The sequence below is a fragment of the Centropristis striata genome, unplaced genomic scaffold (genome assembly GCF_030273125.1).
Source record: "Centropristis striata isolate RG_2023a ecotype Rhode Island unplaced genomic scaffold, C.striata_1.0 Scaffold_25, whole genome shotgun sequence".
NCBI lineage: Eukaryota > Metazoa > Chordata > Actinopteri > Perciformes > Serranidae > Centropristis > Centropristis striata.
In genome coordinates, this window is record NW_026739041.1 from 173,668 (window position 1) to 201,205 (window position 27,538).

The 27,538-nt window shown below is 38.8% G+C and overlaps 1 protein-coding gene, 1 long non-coding RNA gene and 1 pseudogene across 2 annotated transcripts; all 3 read left to right on the plus strand.

The window, feature by feature from the left end:
* The first annotated feature begins 4,148 nt into the window (after nt 1-4,148).
* Nucleotides 4,149-8,228, plus strand: LOC131967724 (uncharacterized). Its single transcript, XM_059328666.1, has 6 exons — nt 4,149-4,185; nt 4,405-4,737; nt 4,821-4,997; nt 6,006-6,101; nt 6,199-6,242; nt 7,908-8,228. Exons 1-6 carry the CDS (start codon nt 4,149-4,151, stop codon nt 8,226-8,228), a joined length of 1,008 nt encoding a protein of 335 aa, XP_059184649.1.
* Nucleotides 8,229-16,309: 8,081 nt separating this feature from the next.
* On the plus strand, nt 16,310-17,909 carry LOC131967725 (vascular cell adhesion protein 1-like; annotated as a pseudogene).
* Nucleotides 17,910-17,941: 32 nt separating this feature from the next.
* LOC131967747 (uncharacterized) lies at nt 17,942-20,111 on the plus strand. The gene is made up of 4 exons (XR_009393818.1): nt 17,942-17,957; nt 18,191-18,269; nt 18,432-18,471; nt 19,551-20,111. It is a non-coding gene; the product is annotated as an uncharacterized LOC131967747 (long non-coding RNA).
* Nucleotides 20,112-27,538: the final 7,427 nt, after the last annotated feature.

Consider the following 27,538-nt stretch of genomic DNA (forward strand, 5'->3'; position numbering starts at 1 on the left):
CCAATGGAGAATTTTACATGTTTTTTTTCAATTTTACAAGTCAATCTACCTGACTCGTAGGGACAGACTACAGGGAGGGTGGACTCTTGATGCTGTGACCCTGTGGAGGTACAATGTGAAGGCCAGACTGAAGCTGCAGTTTTGCTTCGACAGGGTCACGGGAAATTTAGATGTTTTTGCACAACAGTGGGCTCATAAAGAGCTTTTGTGCCAGGTGATCAGTAAAGAACTGGAATTTGCATCATTTTTAAACTGATTTTTTTAATAAGTAACTGTTTGTTTTGTTATGTGCCAACTGTAAATAAAGTGGTGTTTAAAAAGAAAATATGAAAAAAATCTTCTTCTTCTTCTTCTTCTTCTTCTTCTTCTTCTTCTTGGTAGTAGTGGTAGAAGTAGTAGTAGTAGTTGTAGTAGTAGTAGTAGTAGTAGTAGTACACATCTACTGCATGTCACAACTTTGAACGACCACAGCAACAGAGTTACTGTGTCAATATCATATCAGCAGAAAAATAAAATAATAAATGACATCAGCTTGTGCTAAATTCACTAATTTGAGAATAGTCAGATAATATAAATCCATCATGTTCCCACAGAGTGCAGGTCCTGATGGAGTCTACCAATCACTCCACCCAGTGACGATGGATGAAGACCAAGTCTACAGCACTATCACAACCACTGGAAAGGTATGGCCCTTCACACCTCTACTGCATGTCACAACTTTGAAGGACAACAGCAACAGAGCTATCATGTCAATATCATATCAGCAGAAAAATAAAATAATAAATGACATAAGCTTGTGCTGAATTTAAAATGGCCTAAAAAATATGAATATTTTCCACTCTTGTCTCCCAGCTACTAACCTTAAAGGCATTTTGGTTACTTTCACAAAGAGATCATGTTGTACATTCAGTAAGTTGCACAAATGGATCAACTTTAAGTTAAATGTGACTTTCATTCTACTGAATTTGATAGTCTGATAACACCAAAATGTTATGTTCTCCCTGAGGGCAGGTCCTGGTGGACTGCATCAGACACTGCACCCGTCCACAAAACTGTCACCACTTTGATTTATTAATTTGCAGTATTAGATTACATTTGGATTCGAGTAATGTCACTGAATGTGCATTGTCTTCTCATTAAAATAAAAAAGTAAAAGAGTGCATTTTCTTTTACTCTGTTAATTTAAGAATAGTCAGATAATATAAATCCATCATGTTCCCACAGAGTGCAGGTCCTGATGGAGTCTACCAATCACTCCACCCAGTGACGATGGATGAAGACCAAGTCTACAGCACTATCACAACCACTGGAGAGGTATGGCCCTTCACACCTCTACTGCATGACACAACTCTGATTTATTAATTTGTAGTATTAGATTACATCCTGATTAGAGAAATACCACTGAATGTATATCCTGCCTCTCCACACATTATTCTCTTTCTCTTTCCATTTCCTATCTGGGATTAGACTGGGACATGGCTGTGTCCTGTGTCTCACTATGCTTCTGGTGTTTCTGTGAACAAGTTGTAACACTATGCATCATTAAGTGATTCAATCTATTTTTGAAGATTATAGTTTTACTTCATGGGAACCTTCAAAAATCATTTAATTTTTCTAGTTTTACTGTTCTGTCTTTGAATAAAAGGTACATAATTTATATCCTCAAATTTCCTCCATTAATGTTGCTTTATTTAGGCTGAATGACGATAAAAATCTTGAGCTTTTGTTTCAAGAAAGGGACTTATTTTGGAAGGTGATTTTATTTGTCAATCTTGGGGGAGAAGGCAGAATATTTTGTTGAAGAACGAGCTGTAAAAAAACATGTAAATCTATCATTTTACAATAAAATGTTGAGCCAATGCAGCTGTTTTTTGGGTGTCCTGTAAACCCACGAGCGCTGGGCATTATGTGTGCCTGACACAAAAAGGAGGGAAATCAATCAATCTTTCAGTTCTATTCTCTAACATTGAATCTTTTTTATTTTCACAGAATGCTGCTGTGGAGTCGATGGAGATGGATACAACCAGTGGCTCTTAGAGTTGGAACCGTTCAAAATAGCACAAGTATGAATAATTATTTTGCTATTCTGCTTTGTACTCTTGCCAATTCATGCCACATGAACAGAAGTTCGTTAAAATTAGTTATTGCTCAATTTCAAGATTAAGAACTGATACTTTGTGATGGTTAGTGCTGTAAATAGGCATGACTTGGGTGATTTTGTTTTTTAACAAAGTGATCAGATTCATTTTAAATCCATTACTGGCTTGAATAAAAGTGAATATTTCTAGTCAGTGATGATACTAAACACTGAAGCTGAAATGCTTTGTCTCATGCTTATTTATTTGGAATTTGAATTTCATACAAAAGAAAAACAGTTAAGCATGAGATGTTTTTTCATAAAAGCAATGTAAATTCTTGTTGTTGTTTCTTGTTGCTTTTAAGTTGCTGCATGTAGACATGCTGACAGGCGTCACTTGCATGCGGTCAAGCACACTTCCTGTTTGTGCCACTGAGGTTATAAAAAATGTAATTCATGCTCACACAAATTATACTTCACAAATAAATGCAGTATGTAATTTTGTTTCTTGGGGTTTTTTTTGTATTTCAATGTATTTATTGTTTTCAAAGAACATTAACACCCACTGACAAACATCACACAAACATTAGATGAAATATCTATGACAAAGGCAAATGGGACCACACAATAAAAAATAAATACATTTAAAAAAAAGGTAACAAATAGGGTAATAAAAACCTAAACAATATTTGGGCAGGAGCAATGTTTTTAGAAATTGCACCGTTTCCATAGACTCTGTCTCTGTTCTGTGTAATCTCTAAAATTAAGTTTGATGTTAGCAAGCATGCAATAACGCTACAAAAAGGGTACTAATAGAAAAAATGAATAATCTGTTCATGAATGCATAAACTGACAGCTTCCCAAAATAATACTGTTTACAAGACTGGAGCGCCGATTTTGTTTGATGAAACAGAATTATATATGCAAACATAAGCTCAGCTTTATACATCTATATACATCCACACATCTATACAAGCGCTACATTTGGTTCCAGTCAAAGAGCCGACCAGCAGCCTCAAGCTGTCTCCTGTTATTAATCAGCTCAGGTCTCTGGTAGATTCTTATTGTCTTCACTTTGTCACGTACATTAACCATCCAACAGTTGGTAAGGGCCCACATTCTATCAAAAGGTTCCATTTTCCTTTTCAAACTATGAGTTATCTTTTCCAAACCAAAACAATCAGTCATCTCCTGAACCGTGGGCCTGTGTGTGGGTTCTGTGTTTCTCCATGATAAAGCCATGGAGCATGTTGTCTGGAGTAAACATGTGTTTACAAGATTCTTTTTGGTTTCTTGATATGACCAGGGTGTTAGGATACAACCCCAAACTGAATAGGCTAGGATATATATGGTTTTCTGTTTTGTACACAAACTATCATAATCTTACATGTTAATCTGTATGTTTTCCGTGTGTGTGTGTCTGTGTCTGTGTGTGTGTGTGTGTGTGTGTGTGTGTGTGTCTGTGTGTGTGTGTGTGTGTGTGTGTGTGAGCTGCCACCTTTAAAAGGGTGAGCGAAGGAGGAAGTGAAGGGAAACTGTGAAGACTGTGGTTGGACCAACGTGATGATTTGTGTACTTCATTGTAGACAACAGTACGCCCAGATTGAAATCTACACGTACTGTTGTCTTCTTTCTGTTGGGATATTTTTAATTTCATTATTTGTTTGTTTATTTGCACCTACCATAGCCCCTCTATAAATGCAGCCCAGTGTCCCTTGTAAAGCGTAAGGTGTTTTTTTATAAGAACTCTGCAAAGTGTCGTTCTCTGCATGAGGTCAAGCAAACTTCCTGTTTGTGCCACTGTGGTTATTGAAAGTCATGCACACACAAATTATCCTTTACAAATAAATACAGTATCTACCTTTTCTATGAGTGTGTGTGTGTGTGTGTGTGTGTGTGTGTGTGTGTCTGTGTGTGTGTGTGTGTGTGTTCAAAGAAAAAGGGAGGAGCTTCTGCAACCTTTGAGGGCGAGAGGAAGGGGAAGTGAAGGGTCTCTGTGAAGCCTTAGTAGGACCAACCTGTTGATTCATGTATACTTCATTTTTTTTTATCTTTGCCCGTCATATTCACTATGATTAAAATCTACGTGTACTGTTGTCTTCTTTCTGGTGAGTTATTTTATCTATCTGTTTATTTATGTGTTCTCTGTATTTGCACCTACCATAGCCCCTTTATAACTGCTGCATTTCTTAGCTCTCATGATGTGTTTTTTGTTTTGCAAAAGTTTTTTTTCATAACAAATAAAAACATGCATCTGTATTTAAAGAAATCTGCATATTTTAATTAATTTATACACTGATGTATGTTTCCTTTGTTTCCACTTGTAGCTCTGAGTGTTGTGGGGATGGAGACTCTCAACATAAATGGCCGTGTCGGGGAAAGGGTCCACTTCACATGCTCAGGGTGGAACACATGGGGTAATGTAAGGGAAAACGATAAGTACTTTTGTTACAGTCCATGCACAGATAAGGTACACATCATCAACAAAGCAGCATTTCAAAAAACTACATATAAAGACAGAGTAGTGTTAACTAACTCAGGAGAAAGTTTATTTGTGACCATCAAGAATCTCCATAAGTCAGACTCTGGCACATATTATTGTGGAGCGGACAGATGGGGCACAGATTCCTTTATAACGGTGAATCTTAAAGTTACAGATGGTAAGTGCTCTTCATTTAGTTTTTAATACAATTCCTCTGTCTAAATTGTTGATACATTAATATTTATTGTCTGTTATTTTCAGCCAAGTCTTCCAGTCCCAAGGCGACTCCAAAACCCCTCATTGTGTCCACGCTGTCATTCTCAGCTCCATACAGCTCCACTACGTCTTCAGACAGCTCAGATATTATTACTGATGTCTTCTCATCAGACACCACCCTTGATACACCAACACCTACTGCATCAGCAGCACCAGCAGCTGGTAAGTGCACTCATCTCAACAACAATGTAGAAACATATACATATATACTTTACTTTGCTTTATAAGTACATGAAGATGTTGAAATCCAATCCTGAGATAAACAATTGCAAGCTTGATTAATGAATAAATATATACAGTCATGGAAAAAATATTAGACCATTGTTTTCTTCTATTTCTTGTTCATTTTAAAGCCTGGTACAACGTAAGGTACATTTGTTTGGGCAAATATAATGATAACAACAAAAATAGCTCATGCGAGTTTAATTTAAGAGCTGATATCTAGACATTTTCCATGTTTTTCTTAATAATAACCAAAATCATTATTACACTTGTATAAAATGAACAAAAACATGGTCAGACAGTATCGTCAGTGCTTTAAAAAAAATGAATTAGTATTAAAATGTCGCTGTAAATACAACCCCAATTTCAAAAAAGTTGGAACATTTAAAATGAAAATAAAACAGAATGTGTCAGAATCTTTTATGACATATATTCAATTGAAAGAACAATATGCTTGCAGGGGTGGAGCTTAAATGCAGACTCTAGAATATGTGACTTTTCAATGAAGCTTCATACATGCATTTTGGCCTTACAGTTCTTCTGTTGTGAGCTTTGGCTTTGTTTTTTATTTATTTATGGTCTAATCCGAACCCTCCTCCCACCCCTAAAGGCGAGTTTTTTTTTTTTGTTGTAAATATAAACTCTGAATTTTGACTTTGATACATTTCCTTTTATCTATGTTTTACACAACATCCCAACTTCTCTGGAAACGGGGTTGAATATTAATACAATAAACATACTGTATGTTCAGATACATTGCCAGTGTCACATGTTTAGTGAACATCAGTCATGCCTGCCACCTTAATTTGAGCACTTCAGTAGAATTTTAAACTTTTGAATTTTTTCCATTAGTTCAGAATATCTCAGAGGATATACAGAGTGGGTTGTTCTTGGTACAATGAAAGCTTTTTTTCTCATCTATCTCCTTCGTTCTCTGTCTCGGTCCAGGACGTGTGACATATGTAACTGTCGGTGCCATCGTCGTAATAACCATACTGATGGTCTTACTGAAGCTTATGCACAAAATGAGGAAGCATCAACTGAGTAAGACCCACAAGCCCCCACACACACTGCATATACGTGTTACAACAGTAACGCCCTGATCAGATCTGTTCACTAACACTGTTGTTTGTGTTTACAGAAGTTCTGTCAAGTGCTCGTACGCCACAAAAAGATGCACAAGAGGTGAGTTTTATTCTAATTTAGTTGTGAAACCAAGTGGACTCTCCCACAGAAACAGCTCACTTAACGTACTTACCCCCCACATGTTTGAACTGCATGAGAAAAAGGACTGGGTTTTTGACCCTCACTGAATGTGATTTGCATACAGTGGGCATGTCTGTCAGGGGGAGACTTGTGGGTATGCAAAGAACCCATTTTCCTTCATTTTGATATCTCAGAGGTCAGAGGTCAAGGTGCCCCCTGTCAGTGTTTCCCTTGATTAAAGCCTTACAGTTTTGCCCTCTTCCCATCAAGATATCAGGACATAGTTGGTACCAATATCAGTATATTTATGTAGACTTAAAACAGCTGTTTCCCCAATATATGATGAAGGCACAAGCTGCTAGTGAACTATTTTTTTTGCTCATTTTACACATTTTGGGCTACTTTGGGAGCCCCAGAGAAGCCACTGAGGTCTGAAATTATAAAGGCACATTTCTTATCCAATCCCAGCAGCCATTAGCCATCACTAGCAGGTCAGAGAGACAGTCGGACTGCACCTTTAATTCAACTCTTGGCTTTTGTATCCCAAATTATATTTGAGTGGGCTTTGCCCTGAGCATTACTGTTATACTGTGGATTTCTTCTTCTTCCTCTTCCGGACGCAATTTCGTCCCGCTACTAGTCCTACAACTTGAAAAGTTGCAGGACAAATTATATATCAAAACATGCGGTTTGATCGGGATCGGTGTGCTATTACTTTTCTCTACAGAATATGAATTCCCAAAAAACTGCCACCTAGAGACTCCATTTAAACTTTAAACAGCAGACACAAGTCTTGTGTATCGGTGTATTAATCCCCGTTTCGATAGGTCATATAGTTTTTTATCAATCCCTGTTCAATGACCATGATCATTTTTGGAGAAATTCTGAGATTACAATGGGTGTGTATTGTATAATTACCCACAGCTAAATTCAGACAGATCAGAAGTGTTCCAGACACTGAAGATTCACAGGTCAGAATGAGACTTGTCTGCCTATCTTCCAATATCACTTCAGAAACATCAGAACAACAGAACTCTTGGACTTGTCTTCAGTGAGAAAGTGGCATTAAGGGAGTGTAATTAGTGTGCCTTTACTCTGAGGGCTCTGAGATTGAATTCTTATCGTCACCCATGTCAAAATTCCTAACTTTTGCAACAAAAAGAAACATGTTTACAGCCTGATACAAAAAAAGTTTTGTTCTCTGAAACTAATTTCCACATTCATTACAAATGTACGTATATCTATAACAGTACTGTGCAAAAGTTTGAGGCAGGTGTGAAAATGCTGTTGTTAAGAATGCCTCAAAAAATAAAAATGTTAATAGTTTATTTTTTATCAAATAAAAAAATGCAAAGTGAGGGAACAGAAGAAAATTCTTCATCAAAGCAATACTTGGTGTGACCACCCTTTGCCTTCATAACAGCATCAATTCTTCTCTGCATTGTTTCACACGTGATTGGTGTGTACCGGCACTGGTAGCGAGCTGTTACATTCACTTTCAGTTTGTGTCCCATTTTAAGAGGTGTTAGTAGTGTTTTGATAATGTTCCAACATTTGACTGACCTTTTTAAGGGGTTGCAACCATGCCCTCTGTGCTTTTTAATGTTTCTTACCACATTTTTTCTTCCTGTTTTCTTTTTTAAGGCTGTTGAATATGATGAAATCAGACCTGAAGGCCCGACTGACTCAGCTTGTCTCTATGCTAATTATTCCCACCACCAAGACACAGCTGGGACTGGTAATCGCTGTGATGTTTCTTTCAATTCAGCTATCAGGTGTGAGGTCAATTCAAGGGGGGTATCTGCAGACAGCAGAGTCACAGATCCACAATGTGACCTGGTGTATTCTGTTGCTCAACTACCCAAAGGACAAATCGAACCTACTGGGCAATCTCAACCAAATCAGTGTGAAAGCGATGAAAATGACTCTCTCTATTCCCTGGCTCAGCTACCAAAGGTGTCCTAAAGGAGGCCACTGTGATCAAAATGGATCAAAAGGATTTTTTTTGATAATTTTCATTATATTTTTTAAGCAATTGTTCCGATATTATGTTATATAAAATGGTCAGGACTGGGAAGAGAAGGAAAGGAACTGATTAGCATCTGTTTACATGGTACAGCTTGTAAGGACCAAGCCAGCTGTTAAGGCCTTAAACCACATGTACTGTCCTTTGTTTCAAACCACGAGGGATTATGTTAATTGACGGCCATTTTGATATTGCAAAACCTGTGCGGAGCCCCACCCTGGGGGTCCTGTCCTCAACACTCATTGGCCAACTGACCACTGACCGATGACGCTCGCAAGAGCTGAGCGCGGTTTACAAAAACCAAACGCAGCCCGCTGCTCCTTCGTTCTCAGGTATTCCATTGACCTAAAGAGACGTGTTCCAGGTACCAGAATTGTTTTCCCTCCTTTTTTTGAACAAGACAAAGGGACCATAGTTTTTCTAAAGTTTGCTTTTTGGCCAGAGTAAACTCAGATTAATTACCTTTGTGCAACGTTTTTAAGGACGGAGAAAACCAACCGGCTAATTTATTCACTAAGGGACAGTGAATAACTTCAAAGGAAAAAGGCGACCAGATTCCCTTTTTCTTTTTCTTTGTCGACACTTTTTCCCTGCATCCTTCATCCGAGGATAATAGACTGTTTATTACTGACGAGTAGTAAACACCGCCGTGCCACGAAGCCTGCCGCTCATTGCAAGGGACTCTCCGAGGCCGACGAACAGCTGATCGGCTCCACGTGTTTCCACGCCGCCGCCACCGCCGCCTGACCGAATCAGCTGAGAAATCACGGATCGATTTCTCTCAAGTAAGGGCTTAATATATCTGGGCAGATCTTAGTTAAGAAAGGTTTTTCTTTTAAATCTGTTTGTGAATTTTACTGTTTATGTTACTGTAGTTGTATTACTTTGGTGCGCTGTTCTCTCCATCTCTCTCTCTCTCTCTCTCTCGCTCTCTCTCTCTCTCTTTCTCATTCTTATTTTGCTGGTGTTATTACTGCATTGTAGAGGTGTTATTTGTGTTTGACCGGCACGGTCAGTTTAACGGTGAGCGACCCCGACCGGCTTATTCGCCGTTTCTCTCTCGCCTTCTCTCCCTCTCTCTGCCTCCCTTTTACGCACGCCGTGCGTAAAGAACCCAAGGCGCTGTTCCGTGGTTGGTTTGGTCGTTGTGTTCAAACTCCAACGCTAAGTCACCCACGTTACTGTGCGCTTTGTTTCTCGACGCCACGTGGGCACTCAACCCCCATTGTTTGGTGTGTTTATTCTACCTGGGTAGTACGCCTATACTTACATACATAGTTATACACACACATACATAGCTTCGTACATAATATTACTATTACTGTGTGCCTTATTTGTAATTTACAGTATTTTACTTGGATATTATTACTGTAAATAAATATTTTTCCTATTTTAACAAGAAGTTTCCTGGTATTGTTTATGAAATATTGTGTGAAAGCCAACCTCTGACACGTCAAGGATTCATTGACTTTTAAGATTTGAGACTGTGATTTTTGCTATCTTTCCCATTCCTACGTGAATGGGTGGTGCCCCGAGAGTAACTTTAATTCATTTAAAGTATTAAATATTAATTTAGTCAATTTCCGATAGCAAACTTGACCTAAATTAGCTTTTACCCCTACATATTTTGGTGCCCCGTGTGAGGCCATGATATTGCTGGCTTTGCACAATATTTCATAAATGATAATTAAATATTTTTTGTAGTTATTTTATTATAATAATTAAGCATTGTAATTATTAACAATATTTAATATAGTGGTTGTAGCTACAGCTCTTCCCCGTCCCTTTTCAGGAATAGAGTGTTAAGGTCAAGAATAGTTTATTGTGGTGACTACAGTGGTACAGTATTGCAGTGTTGTGCTAAGCTCTGTATTGTGTAGTGTTTATATGCTTTGCAGTGTTGCAGTGTTGTGCTAAGCTCTGTACTGTGTAGTGTTTATACGTTTCGCAGTGTTGTGTTGTGTTGTGTTACTGAGCTCAGCAGTATTGGTTTGTGTTTCTAACTTTTCGTTATTGTTGTGCTTTGTCACCAAGTCTGTTACTGTTGTGTAGAGAGGATTATTTTTTTTTTAGTAATACCCAGCCCCTTTTCTTTTGGTTGTTTAACCTGCTTTTGGTTTTGTTTGTTAACCAGCTAAGCTAAAGCAAGTAAACAGCAAGTTAACAGCAAGTAAACAGCGAGTAACAGTAAACTGTGCATTATTATCAATAGATAATAATTTTATTTTTGTTTAAGACCCTTTGTGACGGGTGGTCCCTCGCAGAAACCCCCTTTTTGTGTTGTTTAAATACAGCGGCATTTGTAAGCCACAGGCCCGGCTCTGTGCACCAGTGTTGGAATAAAAACTTCCTGGTAGTAGTGGGTTCTCCTCAGTTGACACCCAGTCCAAGTTAAGTACAGCGGTACTTCTAAGCCACAGGTTTGGCCCCTGTGTGTTATTATTATCTAAAAGGTAATAAAATAAATCAGTGACCCCAAGTGGACTGATTTGAAGCTGAGTGGTTATAAATCACTAGATTGGTGTGAATCTCCAGAGAGAGATTATTTTGCTGTATTCCTCTTGACAGAATAAGAGATGACTTCCCACTCAGCTTCCGTAGTTGCAGAGTTTAGGGAAGAGGAGCAGACGCTGTCTAACATGGTGGCAGATCTCCTTAATGTCCACCCTGAGGATAAGGAAGAACTGGACAGCTACACGCTGGCCCAGTGCGATTCAGAGACAGCTGAATTGGTGGCACAGATTAGAGACCCACAGGGGAAGCAACTCACTATCCAGGAAGAGGTAGGCAGGCTGTTCCTCCTTCAACAGCATAAGACCCAACTACAGTTGGCAGCTGTCAGTGAGGAGGTTCGCCGAAAAGACTCAAAGATTCAGTCTTTAAGTAATGAGCTAGAGGATGTACATGAAACTTTGCGGGATTTCACAGAAACACTCCGCGATCGTGACGATGCGATGAGGAAGTTGGAAGAGCAAAATAAGGTCATTAAAGAGGAGGAGAGTGACGCCAGGGCCCAACAGGTCAGGCTTCAGGAAGCCCGAGAGGCTCTTGACCACTCTCACTCTACCCGTGATAGGGCAAGGTCTCCCGAGGCTCGCGCCCTTAAACATTCCTCTTACCGTCCAACTAGCACACGACCCTCATCACCTGAGTGTCCCGGTCTTGAATATATCCCTACAGGTCAGTGGGAATCACATTCACCTCCCCCACTCAGAAGGAGAACCACTTCTCGGCGGTCTCCCTCTTGCTCTTCGGGCAGCGCATCGCCCTCACCACCAAGGTGGCATTCCCTCCGGTCACGCCACAGTGACCGCCGCTGGCGCAGACGCTCATCTTCCCGGGAGTCAGGCAGACCTCTTGAACATCGCTCCAGTGGTCTATGCATGCGTCAGCTTGACTCCTTGGCACATGATGTTGAGCGTTTTGTCCCAAATGGTAAAGACGCCAACATCAACGATTACCTCAGGGAAATCGAACACTGCCTGACAGACCTGCCACACGCTACCTCACACGAAAAGCTCAAACTCATCTGGAAAACCACGTCTAGGAGTGTCCATGCTTTCGTCGAAACTCAACCGCCACATGTCAGGGACAGCTATAGTAAGCTCACCAGGGTCCTACGCGAGGAATACTCGCCTTTCACTGATGAGACAACTGCCACTCTCAGTGCCATTAGAATATTGCACAAGCGTCTAGAATCTCCCTGTGAGTATTATAGGCGTTTAAGGACTGCATATTTCCAGGGCAGCAATGAACCGGGTCTTGAGGAAGACAGAGGTTTCAAATCCCTCTTCCTCCACAACCTCCACCCGTGTATAAGGACCCATGTCACACTGACGTGCAAACAGGGTAAGCCCACGATGAGTCAAATCCGAAAGGAGGCTCAGTCGACTTGGGAAACCATTGTACGTCCAGTGGACAGGGCAGAAGAGGACGTCAAAGTCCTACGCATCCAGTCCTCTGAAAATGCAGGACTGGAGTTGGAGGGTGCCGAAACGCCATCCTCTAGGCCGCCCATGGAAACGGCCCCTAAGAACTCCTCCCAACCACCACAGGGCCATAAGCAGACAAATGGCCGCAGCTGGCCCCATCAAAACTTTCCTCGATCATCAAAGGGGGGTTGGCAGAACCAAAGGAATGGCCGCAGCTGGCCCCAGCAGAACTTCCATCGACCATCACAGGGTGGGTGGAATAATCAGAGCAATGACCGCTGCGGACCCCCACAGAAGTTCAGAGGAGGCAACCACTTCCCTCCTGGGAAAGAGGTTCACTTCCAGCCTAAGCAAAATAATGATCCAAATAAGATACCAGACTTTGAGCGGCCCCCCAGCCCCAAAGGGGGGGAGGAGACCCCACAATTGTACGTCCATAGATAGGCAGCATACTTCACCCCTCAGATTTGAATGCATCATACACCACCCATGCATGCCTATCATGTTACATCTTACACAAGAAAATACAAACATTACACCACAGATTAAATGACATAACCCACATTCCACCGCGTTTCAAGCGCGATTCTGCTCTCTAGCTTCAACCTCTCCTTTCTCCTCTCACCTCTGTACCATCCAAACTAGGATTTGGTAATCAAAAGTTACACAATTTCTCTTTGTTCTCGGTGTGTTTCTTTGTGACCTGGTTTAGAAAAATGTGATATCTTCTGTGTTTTTCTTTCATTTAAATTCAGCATAGTTAGTTAGTTATGTAAATACATATGCCCAGATGTGCCCTTTTGTCTCTGCCCAGATATAAAGCCCATAATAAGGACTGTTGAAATATATCAGAACTCCTGAATCACTCAGGATAAATGAACTGTCTTAACCTTGGTTTTCTCCTGAGGCTCATGGCTGGAACCACAACCCCAGGACCAAAGGGGGGACTGTAAGGACAAAGCCAGCTGTTAACGCCTTAAACCACATGTACTGTCCTTTGTTTCAAACCACGAGGGATTATGTTAATTGACGGCCATTTTGATATTGCAAAACCTGTGCGGAGCCCCACCCTGGGGGTCCTCTCCTCAACACTCATTGGCCAACTGACCACTGACCGGTGACGCTCGCAAGAGCTGAGCGCGGTTTACAAAAACCAAACGCAGCCCGCTGCTCCTTCGTTCTCAGGTATTCCATTGACCTAAAGAGACGTGTTCCAGGTACCAGAATTGTTTTCCCTCCTTTTTTTGAACAAGACAAAGGGACCATAGTTTTTCTAAAGTTTGCTTTTTGGCCAGAGTAAACTCAGATTAATTACCTTTGTGCAACGTTTTTAAGGACGGAGAAAACCAACCGGCTTATTTATTCACTAAGGGACAGTGAATAACTTCAAAGGAAAAAGGCGACCAGATTCCCTTTTTCTTTTTCTTTGTCGACACTTTTTCCCTGCATCCTTCATCCGAGGATAATAGTCTGTTTATTACTGACGAGTATTAAACACCGCCGTGCCACGAAGCCTGCCGCTCATTGCAAGGGACTCTCGAGGCCGACGAACAGCTGATCAGCTCCACGTGTTTCCACGCCGCCTGACCGAATCAGCTGAGAAATCACGGAACGATTTCTCTCAAGTAAGGGCTTAATATATCTGGGCAGATCTTAGTTAAGAAAGGTTTTTCTTTTAAATCTGTTTGTGAATTTTACTGTTTTGTGTTACTGTAGTTGTATTACTTTGGTGCGCTGTTTTCTCCATCTCTCTCTCTCTCTCTCTCTCTCTCTTTCTCATTCTTATTTTGCTGGTGTTATTACTGCATTGTAGAGGTGTTATTTGTGTTTGACCGGCACGGTCAGTTTAACTGTGAGCGACCCCCGACCGGCTTCTTCGCCGTTTCTCTCTCGCTTTCTCTCCCTCTCTCTGCCTCTCTTTTACGCACGCCGTGCATAAAGAACCCAAGGCGCTGTTTCCGTGGTTGGTTTGGTCGTTGTGTTCAAACTCCAACGCTAAGTCACCCACGTTACTGTGCGCTTTGTTTCTCGACGCCACGTGGGCACTCAACCCCCATTGTTGGCGTGTTTATTCTACCTGGGTAGTACGCGGCAGCCATCTTGCGCGTACCACCCCAAAAGGAGGGGGCGTTCGCAACTTCTCTCCCTCTCCGCCCCTCCTCTCTCTCTTTCTCTCTCTCTCTCACACACACACACACACACACACACACACACACACTCTCTCTCATTTCGTCTACACATACACTCACCTCAATACACATAGACGCCTATACTTACATACATAGTTATACACACACATACATAGCTTCGTACATAATATTACTATTACTGTGTGCCTTATTTGTAATTTACAGTATTTTACTTGGATATTATTACCGTAAATAAATATTTTTCCTATTTTAACAAGAAGTTTCCTGGTATTGTTTATGAAATATTGTGTGAAAGCCAACCTGTGACACGTCAAGGATTCATTGACTTTTAAGATTTGAGACTGTGATTTTTGCTATCTTTCCCATTCCTACGTGAATGGGTGGTGCCCCGAGAGTAACTTTAATTCATTTAAAGTATTAAATATTAATTTAGTCAATTTCCGATAGCAAAATTGACCTAAATTAGCTTTTACCCCTACAGGTAGAAACATCATATTTTATATTAACTCATATGTTTGCAGTCAAAAATCTAATTTCCAAAGTTTCAAGTGACTTAATATCATTGTGGTGACATAAAGTCAAATATTCCTGTGAGTTGTAGTGGAGTAGAAGTAGGAAGTGTCCTGAAAAGAAAAGACTTGAACTTGAACAATAGTTGAGTAAATGTACTGAGTTACATTCCCCCACTGGGCTTCATGATAACTGCTCAGTTCTAAGTTCTTTCATCACCTGAAGAGCTTGTGAGGATTCAGGACAAGGAAACATGTTTCTCTGCAGTAACACGCAGTACAAACATCACATTCATCAGATAGAAACCCTGTGCCATCTATGTGACTGTGTGTTTGTCTTGGTGCTGAAGATGCTGCGTGTTGATAGCATGCGGTTCATCCGGTTGATGAGATAAAGTGGTAAAGAGAAGTGGTGAGAGCTGCACTGACGTGTTTTCAACACAGCCCTGAGAAAATGATGAGACATTTGAGAGGAAGCTGGTCAGTAAATGTACTTTACTGTTCTTCTAAACATCCAACTTTCACTAAAAGACTGTAATATAATGTTTCTAGCAGCTTCTTTATGACATGAACATGATACACTTTACAGTTGTGTTCTGCAACAAGGTGCACAAATCTAACATCACCTGAGTTTTATCCTCTGAACCTGTCCTCTTTTTAATCGTCCCTACTGTCATACATGTACAGCCACACAGTGCAACAACAGCTGCTACCTTTGTATTAACTGACATGATGACACATACAGGCTTCCAGTAGTGTGGTGATGAAATAATCTCTGAGAATAAATCAGTGAATTAGACCCTGATCAGTTTAAGCTACATCAAAGTTGACTTCCTCCCTCACAGGGTGAGCAGGAAGACTATTTCAGTCTCTTCTTATAGAGCCAGTCTGGTCCTGGGTCTGCTGCCGTTCTCATCATATTCACCAACTCTCTGATTTAAATCTGATTGTTTCTGTTTCTGCTGCCAGCTCCTTTGGTGAGTTTAAATGTTCTTCATGTCTGAATGTCTTAGAGTTGTTTTTTTTACTTTCGTAAAGTTTTTTTTTCATAAACTCTACTTGTATTCTTTAGGTATTAGATCAGAATAAATATCATAAACTCACAATGGATGATTTTATATTTAAAGGTTATTAAAAACTATTATCCCACAGTAACTTCTGGTTGTACACAGATTGTTTGAATTTTAATTTGTTAGACTTCCACGTATGTTGTTTGAAAGGATGTTCGTTTGTCTTCAGTTAAAAAAGGAGGGGGCAGTGAACATGTCTTTTGAATGTTATAACATGTTTTGTTTCATTGTCCTGTTAAAAAAAAAAACCCAGAACCTTTAAAAGAACATAAACGCTTCATTTAAAATGTGTTTTTATTAAAATATTGACTTGTTGTCAAATGCAGGTGATGAGTGTCATTACAGTCCAGAGTGTGAAAATGGTGACAGCCAACATGTTACTGAGCGTCTTCTTTCTTTCAGGTGAGTCACTTTTATTTGGAAATGCCACCTTTATTATTTAAAGTCAGAATTTAGAAAGTCAAGTAACAATACTGGCTTCAGTATTGGAAATGTTGTGGTGAGTTTAGGCGGGTTTAGTCACCACTGAGGTCGGCTGATGGAGGATTTATGAACTAATGTTTTTAAATAGCCAATACTAAACCACTATACTGCTTATGTACATTTAGTTTCTCTCTTCATGTTTTATTTTTAATGTTTATCATGTGTCTGATTTCACAGCTGCTTTGGCTGTTTGTCTTGATGAATCAGCCCTTTTCATCTCTGCACCAAAGAAGATGGAAGCACTGAGTGGATCTTGTCTGCAGATCCCATGTAACTTTAGTGTTAAATACAAAGAGGAATTCAGCAGCACAGGAACAATCTTTGGAGTGTGGATTAAAACGCACTACCAATCTAGCCAATTATCCAAACAATGTGATTTTCAACAGCAGTGAGATGAATAACATCTACCCAATGAGTCTGACTGGAGACCTGAGTGATAAAAACTGCACCACTTTATTTTCCAGTTTAATCACTGATTACACAGGCACATACTACTTCAGGATTGATGGTCCATCATTCAGGGCAACAGCTGCTTGTGATCCTCTTCAAATAACAGTTAACGGTAAGAAAATTATGATTTATTAGTCAATCCACAATTTTACGGTGAACTCAGTTGCAGTACACTTTTAAATATAGGATTTGTTTTTACATTTTGTCATGAATTTAAATTCTGATTTAACCCTGAATCTATTGTTACACTTTGACTTTAAAATGGTCAAATTTTGGGACATTACATTAGTGTCACCTTTAGCTTTGGAGTGTAAATAAAAACATGTTTCTTTATCTATCAGAATCTATTTCTTTAGTCCAACCTGTGTTTGATTTGAAAGCACAGCTTCTGCTCCGAGGCCCAGGATGAATCTCTCAGGTGATGTGAATGATCTGAAGGAGAAGCAGTCTGTCACTATAACCTGCTCAGCTTTCACTCCCTGTCCACACTCCCCTCCTAAACTCACCTGGACTCTCCAACAAGACCCTCACAACATCATGGAGCAAGACACAGATGGAACCTTTACCACTAAAATCCAGGAGACCATCACTCTGTCAGACACACATGATGGACTCAGCATCAGCTGTTCTGCAGGATATCCTGTGAATGAAGGAAAAGATGTGAAGACAGCAGCAGCAGCAGGAATCACTCTCAGTGTTTCATGTAAGACAGCCACTGTTTGTTATTGGATCCTGTCTGAACATGGTGATTCATGCTTATATCAGCTGATTTTAACTCATAAAGTTCATCTCTCATTTTCCTCAGATGCTCCCAGGAACACCTCAGTGTCCGTCAGTCCATCAGGTTTGGTGTCAGCAGGTAGCTGGGTGAAGCTGACCTGCTCCAGCAGAGCCAAACCTCCCGCCAGCCGCTTCACCTGGTTCAAGAACAGCAAAGATGGAGCCGTCAGAGTAGCTGGAGGAGACTGTAACAGCCTTAATGTCACTGAGGGAGGAGATTATTACTGTGTGGCTGCAAATGATGATTGCATGATCAGACGAATGATCAGACGTCAACATGGATTAATATTGAAGGTAAATGTAGAAATAAACTGAATCTGCTGATTTTAATAGAATCTGCTCCCTCTCTCCTTTCTGTATTTCCTTGTTTGTTTGTTTTACTTATTTCTTTCATTTTTGTTCACTGTAACACTGTTTACTGTATTTGCTAGGAATGATTCTGTACAAATAATGGTTCCACGTGTATGGTTCCATGTCTATATTTCATCTTTGTTTTGTCTTGGACAATGTTTTTTCTCTGTGAACAGAGAACTCTGCTGGCGCTCTAAAATGGGGTTCAGCTCTTGGAGCGATCATCTTCATCCTGTGCCTCGCCATCTGTGTTTGGTGAGTATCTTAAATGATATTTTAAAGAAATGTAATGATGCACATGCAGTAATATCTGTCTCCTGTCAGTCCTTCAGTCCTGACTCTCTACTGGCAGCATGTGGTCTGTTTCACCTCAAACAGCACAATGATTCTTCTAAAAGCTTTCTAATGTCTCTCCAGGTGCTTGAAGTCCAAATGTCAAACTCCACAACCAACTCAGGTGGGAAAATAATGAAGCTTGTTGTACAGTGTTGTATTGTGTAACAGTGACTGTGTCCTCTAGAATATGTGAAAGCATCAGTCCTAACACTAAGTGGGCAAGAAAAGTGACAAGACAACCTGTTAGCACCACACTGGTTACAGTCATCCTCCACAGCTGTAAAACACACACAGCAGACACTTCTTTCTTCAGTCTGGACGTGAAAATGGATAAAATTTGAGCACATGAGATATTATCAGGAAGTTACTTTAGTCTGTTTACAGCATGGTAGCTAAAAGCAGCTTCACTGTGTTTGGTGCTGACTCCAGACACACTTGCTGTTTCCTAAAAGGCAAAGGGTCCTTTGAATCTTTTTTAACGATATCAGAAGGAAAGTTTGGTGAAGTTGACATGATTTATTATTATTTATTATTTTTAAAATATCCTCTATTGCTGACTGGAGACCAGTGTATAGCAGAAATGTGCCCCAGCTGTTATAGGATGCCACGGTGAAGTGTTTATTAAGTTTAAATGCATCACTGAATTAAAACAGTTTGGAGAAACAGAAACATTTTCCAAGTCTGCTAAAGTCAAACTAAAGATTGGTTGTTAGTGCATAGGTAAATCAGTTTGAGAGCAGTGAATGTGTTTCTAATAAATGAGGAAGGACTTATCCTCGCCTTTAATGTTTATATAAGGTTCCTTCTGAGAAAAATAATATTGAGTATTTCTTTTTGTTACGGAATTCAGCTTGCTTGTCTTGATTTAGGTGAACTGAAGGAAATAAGTTGCATTCATATTAAAATATATATTACTCTCTCTAATCACTAACTCAGTAAGTCAACTGGACTTTGGACATTTGGATCAGGTCGTTTGCCGAGTGGAAGCACATAGATGTTGAATAGCTGAGGCCCGAGAATCAAACCCTGAGGGACTCCACTCAGAATAATGATCACTAGGGGCAACATATCCACATTTAACACCTTCATTACTGCTGTGAGGTGGTCAGAAACTATATTCACTCCAAAATGCCATTTAGTCTTTCATATTATCACAGAAGGATCCAAGCTCACATTATTTCTTGTTTGATTCTTCGATAGAGTCCAAATGGTGAAGATCCAGCCAGCAAAAGAGAAGAAGACATCCATTATGGAGAGATCAGCTTCTCCAATCAGAGAGCTGAAGCGTCCTCGTCCTCAGAGCAGGACAGTGGACAGCAGCAGGAGACGCTGTATGCACAGGTCAAAGTGTCCAAGACAGCAGAGAAGCCAGACGTCCCCGAGGATCTCTACGCTCAAGTGAAGAAACACTGAGTCTCTCTTCTCATCATGTTGGGTTGGATTATTCATAATATTGCCATTTTTGGCTTCTTTTATTTTCACTCTTAGTTCATGTTGAAAAGGACACAGAAGCCTGTGCAGGAAATTACACCTTCACAGTTAAATAAAGAGGAACTCTAAACCTCCTCAGCACCCTGCAGCACAGACAGCTTTGCACTTCCTCATTATATAATCTATGTTTGTGGCTTAACTCATACAGCTGTTGCTGTGTAACGATATCTTACATATCTACATGCATCAATGCTTCTAAATGACAACATGATAATGATTTACAATCACTTTATAGTATATAGTTGTTTTGTAATGTTTATGTAATTTTGTGATATTATACAGGTATTTTTTAACAAGACATGTTTAATATCCTTTACTTATCTATTCTGTTTCCTTCATATTTTGTAACCAGCATGTTTTTGTTCTTTATTTGCTTCATAAATAAACTTGAGACCGAAATTCTGCATTTGAGGATATTTATTCATTGCACTGTAATAAAAACCATGGCATACAACTTCTAAAAATACCTATTAATCTCAGTTGCATTTATTGGTCCAACATTTCACATATTGTGTGTAAACATCACCTGAAATCATACAAGTTACAGTTTTTCACAACCGCTATGACCCGTTGTTCAATACTTTTACCGCTTTTTCAAAACTCTTCACACAGTTACCACAACATCAGCCTGTGTGGATGATACAATTAACACAATTCTTCTTCTTTTGACACAAAATACACACATTTTGCACATTTAAAATTAGTTTTAACTCCTTTTACACACAAGCTCAATCAAGACCAAAACAGTAGATGTTAACTGGTGAATTTTCAAATCACTTTCACACAGTTTGTCAAAACAGAAAACCTCATGTTCAAAACTAATGGATTGAAGATTACATTGATCACAGCTTCTGCTCCATTTTCTTTTTGTGTATTTGACAATACAGTAATGAATGACAGCTGATTTTTTCCCCTCTTTACTCTACTGTAAGTCATTTTCATTTGCAATACAGTAAAGTGTTTACTGCAAATCCTGTCATTTACTGTATTCTTCTTTATAAACATTCTGCAAAGCTGCTCTGACACGGCTCGCTCACTTTCTGTACTGAGTGTTGTACAAAAGAAAGGAACAAAATTCATGCCCAACAAATGAAAAATGAAGAACATCATCACAAACATTATCTGGAGTCTTGGGTTATTTTGTCTATTTTTGAATCACTTTCATGTCTTTGTAAGTCATTTTGTGTCTTTTTTTTGTTTCATTTTGTGTCTTTTTTTAGTCATTTAGTCCAACATAAAATGTGATTTTGAATCTTTTTTTTTCTTTCAAAACACTATCATGCTCAATAAAGAATGTTAAATGTGTCAAATGTGAGCAAAGGTGTCAAATCTACCATATAAGAGGGTTCCATCCAGTTCTATCATTTGATACTAAATCTATTTGAGCTTGTCTCCAGTTTTACTTGGTATATCATCATCAAACTGAAACTGGCCTCATGGAGTTTACAGCCAGAACTTTAGAGGTAAATGTACAGTAGGGCTCCACGCTGCTTTGTTTTCTAGTCTGGATGATGAAGAAGTCATGTTTTGGTGCTTTTGGAGACTCCACAGGGTTAATTTAAATGTGTGATCAATACAATAATCTGTTGATTGTAAAAGAAAAAGGAAAAAAAGTAGATAAGAAACATGCAAAGTGATTCGGTTTGTGTTCTTCCATCAGTTGTCAGTGTTTTTTATGACACGGTGCTGTGACTGACTAAATGTTTCTGTTGGAAGACAACGTGTGTCAGTGTTTTGGTAGATTTGGTCAACTGTGTTAGTGTATTATTGTATTTTGGAAGTGTGTGTCTGTGTTTAGTTACACTGGGTGATTTTGACCATGAAATTAACTGTTTGGGGAATTGAGTGTATCAAGTGTGATGTGCCTTAACAGTTTTGAAAAAGTTTTTAAGGTTCTGACAAACGGGTCATAGCGGTTGTGAAAAACTGTAATCACAAACATTACAAAAGTGGCAAGATGAATTATGCATAGTAATCCCCACGAGAAATCTGCTACAATGTTTTGAGTAGCTAATGGCCCTGTGAAATATATTTATTTTATATTTATCAATTCAAAATAAAGGGCGTTTAATGAGACATAGTGTATTAAAAGAGCTGGTGCTAAAATTAATTTAAAACCTTTGATGAATAAAACTGTTAAAACTTGATCTACTTTTGTCAGAATTTGACCAGAAAAAAAGATCTCTGGGCTTCAGTGTGTAAACATTAGCAGCCTAGACACTGTTCTGTTCAATATTCCAGAGGCACTAATCAGTTTCTGTGCTTTAGTACCATGACAGGTCTTGGGAGTGAATGGAGGAAGTGACGTTAGTGTCTCCACATGATAAATCTGACAATATCACAGAAATCTAACCTTCATGTGGAGTCAAACCTTCCTCCTAGCACCAACATAACACCAGCCCCACAGCATTCATGTGAAGATGCATTAAAGATTATCTGCTTTTTATCTCTGACATTCAATTCCTGACAGATTTCTCTTGATAAAAGAGAAAGACAAGAGTCACTGGCTGTGTTTTCACGCACAGAGAAAGTGAACTAGTGGCCTGGTTACTGGTCTTTTTGATACGTTGCTTTTTATTTGATGATTGAACAAACATGTCTTCCTTTGAACGGAGCGATCTTCACATTTCAGGACATATCCTATGTTGTATAAAGCAACAAGCCACAGCATCCTCTCAGGTTATTAACCTGTTTCTCCTTCTGAGTTGTTATGTTTTTATATTTCAGGACTAATCTCTCTGTGTATGTAAACCCAGCCAGTGACTCTGAGTGATCCTAATGATCTGAATCCTGAGTCATCAGGGTGTTTCTGGTTGAACTTGCTGTCAGTGGGTTTTAATTGTGCACTCTGTCCTCCAGCGCCTTCAGCTCAGCCTCCACCTGAGCCGGCAGATCAGCTCCGACTTGCTGACTGAAGTACGCTCTCAACTCCTTCGTCTCCTTCTGCCAGAAAGACTTGGGCACATGGAGCAGGGCGCCCATATCAACACTGCTGCTCAGACCTTTGGTGTCGATGGCTCCATCTTCTGGCAGCCAGCCGATAATGCTCTTCTTGGCTGGAGATTTATCTTCTCAGTTTTGTCATGGTGGTGCTCAAATTATGAAATGTTTAAACAAAAGTATGTATTGAAACATAAATAATTTGACTTAATTAAATTGTACGTTAAAAACACAAATATAATGCAACACTATGCATTTTGTATCCATAAACTATAAACTTGTGTTTGCGTCTGCTTTTGTGATCACATGAAAACCATATTAAATATGCATTAACATTAAAGATGGCACCATGTGACCATGAGAGCTAACTGCACTTTGTGCGGACTGCAGATACCAACAGAGCAGTGAAGAAGGTTTCTACACATAGCAAGCTCAACTAATGACATTTAACTTTTTGCAGATTTTGCAGCTAAAAGATCATTTCTTTCATGAAAAGTTTCCCTAATGCAGGTTTTAAATGGACACAAACTGAAGAAAGCAAATCAAATGTCAATATAAAGCAAAACACGCCTTTTTCCTGGTTTTAACAATAATTAACATTTGAAACATTTATACTTTGAAATTTTATTGTGCTTTATTATTAAACTGGTTCCCAAAACTTAAACATTTAAAATATTAAGAAGGCAACACAAGTACTGAGCACCCTGAAATTACAAGGTAAATATGAATATAACTGTAAAGCAAAATATATGAATTTTAAACTAGGAAAGTAATAATACCTAATAATGACAGATGTCTGGTGTCAAAACAGAGGACAATCTACCTACTGTCCCATTAAAAAGCAATACAATCTGTTTTTTTTTTGGGCTTACATCCATTTTACATGCAATAAATACAAAGAGAGTTACAAAGAGGAATCAAATGTTTATTCTACCTTACGATTCTGTTGATGTTATTTATTACAAAAGTATGTTTTCAATTAAAAAAAAGAAACACCAGCAGTAACTAATATCATGGTTGATACTGTGTCTGATCTTTGGTAGATTTCTGAATGAGCATTGTATGAAAAACGTCCTTGCTCTGACAAACCACTAGATGGCACTGTGTCCATTATGACTGTTGAGCTTCTTCTTCATGATAGTTTGATTTATCCAGAGAGTCTGTGATGAAAGAGACAAAAATACACACTATGATGTGTTATTGACTCATTGTTAAAGTTTTATATGAGCCAGGCCAGAACGTCTCCTCTGAACTCCTCTGACCACCTGATACAGAGTTCAAAGGTCGCCATTCGTACAGGCTGCATGTGGAAGGTGCAGCTTGAGGAAGACCTAACCAGCTCTGAACTGCATCACAGAGAGAGGATGGGGTCAGTCCAGACCGGTCTGACAGGATTGGTCTGGGCAGCACCACAACAGTTCTGGTAAAAGGCCTCCAAGAGACAGCAAGAAACCCTGGTTGTGGATGAAGTCACCAGGTTAGAGCAGGAACACTTCCACATGAAGGCAGTAGCCCAGGGCCGTCATGGAGCCTGACCCCTAGAGACGCCACTGGGAATAACAAGTCCGCTGGGCAGATATCTGGAGGACGCTGCAGGCCAGACTAAGCTTCCTGTTGAGAGCAGCCTCCGACTCTGAGTCTCTTCAGGTGGTGCCAGGGTCAGGTGTAACCCAGGTTAAGAATTTGCCTAAATATATGTCTAACATTAAAATAATATAATTAATATTATTTATGCTCTCCCAGTTGTCCAAACACTACCTCATGTAAACATAGTCACGTGACCGCGCCCAGCCAATCACGTCTTGCAGAGCGAAATTTGTTGCAGCTGCAGGTTCGTGTCATCCAAACTTTTATGACCTTTCGCTCCTTTGCTTTGTTTTATATACTCAGTGTGCTAAGAGTATCATTATATATATATATATATATATATATATATATATATATATATATATATATATATATATACACACATATGTATATATATATATATATATATATATATATATATATATATATTTGCAATATAATGAATGGACTACATTTAAACATGCTCTCTATGTATCTGAAGCTGTGTGCATCTAAAGCAACCTCTCTGCTGTTTAAACGTTAAACTTGTTGCTGCAACATGCAGAGACAACACATTACACTGTGAAAACAGCTGACGGGACTTCTGATAAATCCCCCCTCTTTTATTTATTTTTTAACTGGCCTTCAAGACAAGTTTCACTCTGTCTTTTATACTTTTGTCACCTACGTCAAGGCCAAAATGTTGTGCTATTTTTAACAGCTGCTCTTTTGTGCAGAAAGCCAACAAGCTCCACTGAAAGGGGAAATAAAAAATAAAGAACAAAATAAAAAATAAAAAATAACTCATCAACACTTGTCATACTTGGGTGTGTGCAAAAAATCAATACACAACCAGCCAAACACTATGGCCTAGACAGTAAACAAGGCTCCCCTCTAGCTGACTACCTGACCATTACTGTCTAGCTAATCTAACCCTAGTCTTCATGTGGTGACCAGCGGTGGGTATTTATACACTGAAACCATGGCGAGGTGAAGCAACCAGAACTGGCCACTTCCCCTTGACCATGATGTGCTCCGAGACAAATGCTCTAACCAGAGCCACCACAGCACTAGTAAAACAAAAAATAAGACCAAACCCAAAGGGGTAACGCCAATTGGCCTCACAGGGGAACATTTGTTTACATTACAGTAACAATCTGCACACCAGTAAATTACAATTATACTACGCTTCCACACAGAGCAGGAAAAAAACAAAACAAAAACTCCTCCACCCAAAACACAACTCATAAAGGATAATAAATCCATCGAAACATAAACCAAAGATACCATGAGGTGTGATGATCAGTAAAAGTCAGTAAAGGTGAGTGAGTGTAACTGTTAATTTGAAAAGAAAAATGTTATGTCTCCATAAACAAAACAATCAGTCCTGAAGGAGAGAACAACACCAGGCAACCTTGGAGCCTCTGTCTCTCTGCCTCTTTTTCTTTCCACACTGAAAAATAACTCAAAAGATTTACTTAAAAAATGTATTGTCAGTATTTGCACACAAATGATTTAAGTAAAATTTAATGCTGCAATATCAAGTAACACTCACGTGCAAGTATCAATTAATTTTACATTCCATAAAACATAACAGTTCTGAAGATATTAAGTAACATTTACTTAATTCCATCCAGGTTTTAAGTTATATTTATTTAACCAAATTAAGTAAAGTCTATTTGTTTTTTCATAAACAAGAACATAATTTTACTCAACAATTTAAGAACACTTTATATATCTGTACACTGTAAAAAAAACAAAAAAAACAATATCTCCTCAATAAAAATGAGGCAACAGAGTGCACGCAATATTATTAATTAAATCTAACTACGTTACAAGTTGAGTTAATAACTTAACAGGAAGTGCCTGCCAATTAAAAACGCACTAATTATATTGTGTTGAATTAATTCATAATTCTCTTGATTTAGAATTACATACACATAAAGATTATATTTAATGTGATCAAAATAAGTAGATTCTATGTCAAACATTTTTATATTAATGTTACTTAAACAACTGCCTCAAAATCAAGGACGCATTTATATTTAATACATTTTATCAAATATATTAAGTAAAACAAAGTGACTACAGAACAATTTGCCACAGTGCAGCACTTGCTGCCATGAATTTACTAGGTTGCATTATGTTACACATTATGTTACATTACTCACTAAAAATAGGTAATCATTGCTAGTTTCTTTTGATAAATGTTACCAAATAAATTTAACCAATACTATAATAATATGCATTTTATATTCATCACATATCACACAACTAAATTACAATGTAATGTAATTAAATCCACTGCTACAAACAGACAGTATTACACAGTAAACACTGTATCCATTATACACTATTTGGGGAAAAATATAGGAACACTGTCAATAGTAATGAACCTAAAGTCAAATAATCACCTTTGACTTGAAAAATAAAATAAAATAAAAACTGAGCAGGTAAAATTTTAACCAAAATAGAAGCTGGCAAAGCTGTTGTACTGGACATAAATATTGCATTAGACGTGCAGCTGTCCCAATTGGATTTGATATATGGATCATTGGATGTATTTAAATACACTGAAGATGACATTTAGACTTCTCTGAAGTGCATTTCTGTGAAACTGATCACTTGATCAGAAGCTGAAGACAGATGACAGATAACAGGACTGTGGTTTGTGTTACCATGACAACCAGGGCAGGCTGAGACGCTCCAATCAGATTAAAGCTGTCACTGTCAGCTGATCATTTCCTGTGATCATATCAGTCGAGCTCCAACTAAATGTTGTCTGTAATCTGGTTCATGATGACCCTGACAGAGGCAACAAGTGGAAACACGTTGGTCTAAATCAGGGGTCTCAAACTCAAATTACCTGGGGGCCACTGGAGGCAGTATCAAAATGACCAAAAAAAGACACAAAATTACAAAGAAAAAAAGACACAAAATGACAGAAAAAAACGAAATTACTTAAAAAAGACACAGAATTACTAAAAAAGACACAAAGTTATTACAAACTGACACAAAATTACCAAATAAGACACAAAATTGTTAAAAAAAGAGACACAAAGTTATTAAAAAAGACACAAAATTACCAAAGAAAAAGACACAAAATTGCAAAAAAGAGTAATTAAAGGGACCTTCCACACACAACACGGTAAAGTGCCATTCATACAAAATTCACATTAAACTTTCATATC

What these genes read in the sequence shown, in the direction of transcription:
- LOC131967724 (XM_059328666.1), top strand. Translation starts at nt 4,149, where the DNA reads ATGATTAAAATCTACGTGTACTGTTGTCTTCTTTCTG. An exon ending in AATGAGGAAGCATCAACTGA is followed by an intron (nt 6,102 to 6,198) that starts GTAAGACCCACA and finishes TTGTGTTTACAG; the next exon opens with AAGTTCTGTCAAGTGCTCGT. An exon ending in CACAAAAAGATGCACAAGAG is followed by an intron (nt 6,243 to 7,907) that starts GTGAGTTTTATT and finishes TTCTTTTTTAAG; the next exon opens with GCTGTTGAATATGATGAAAT.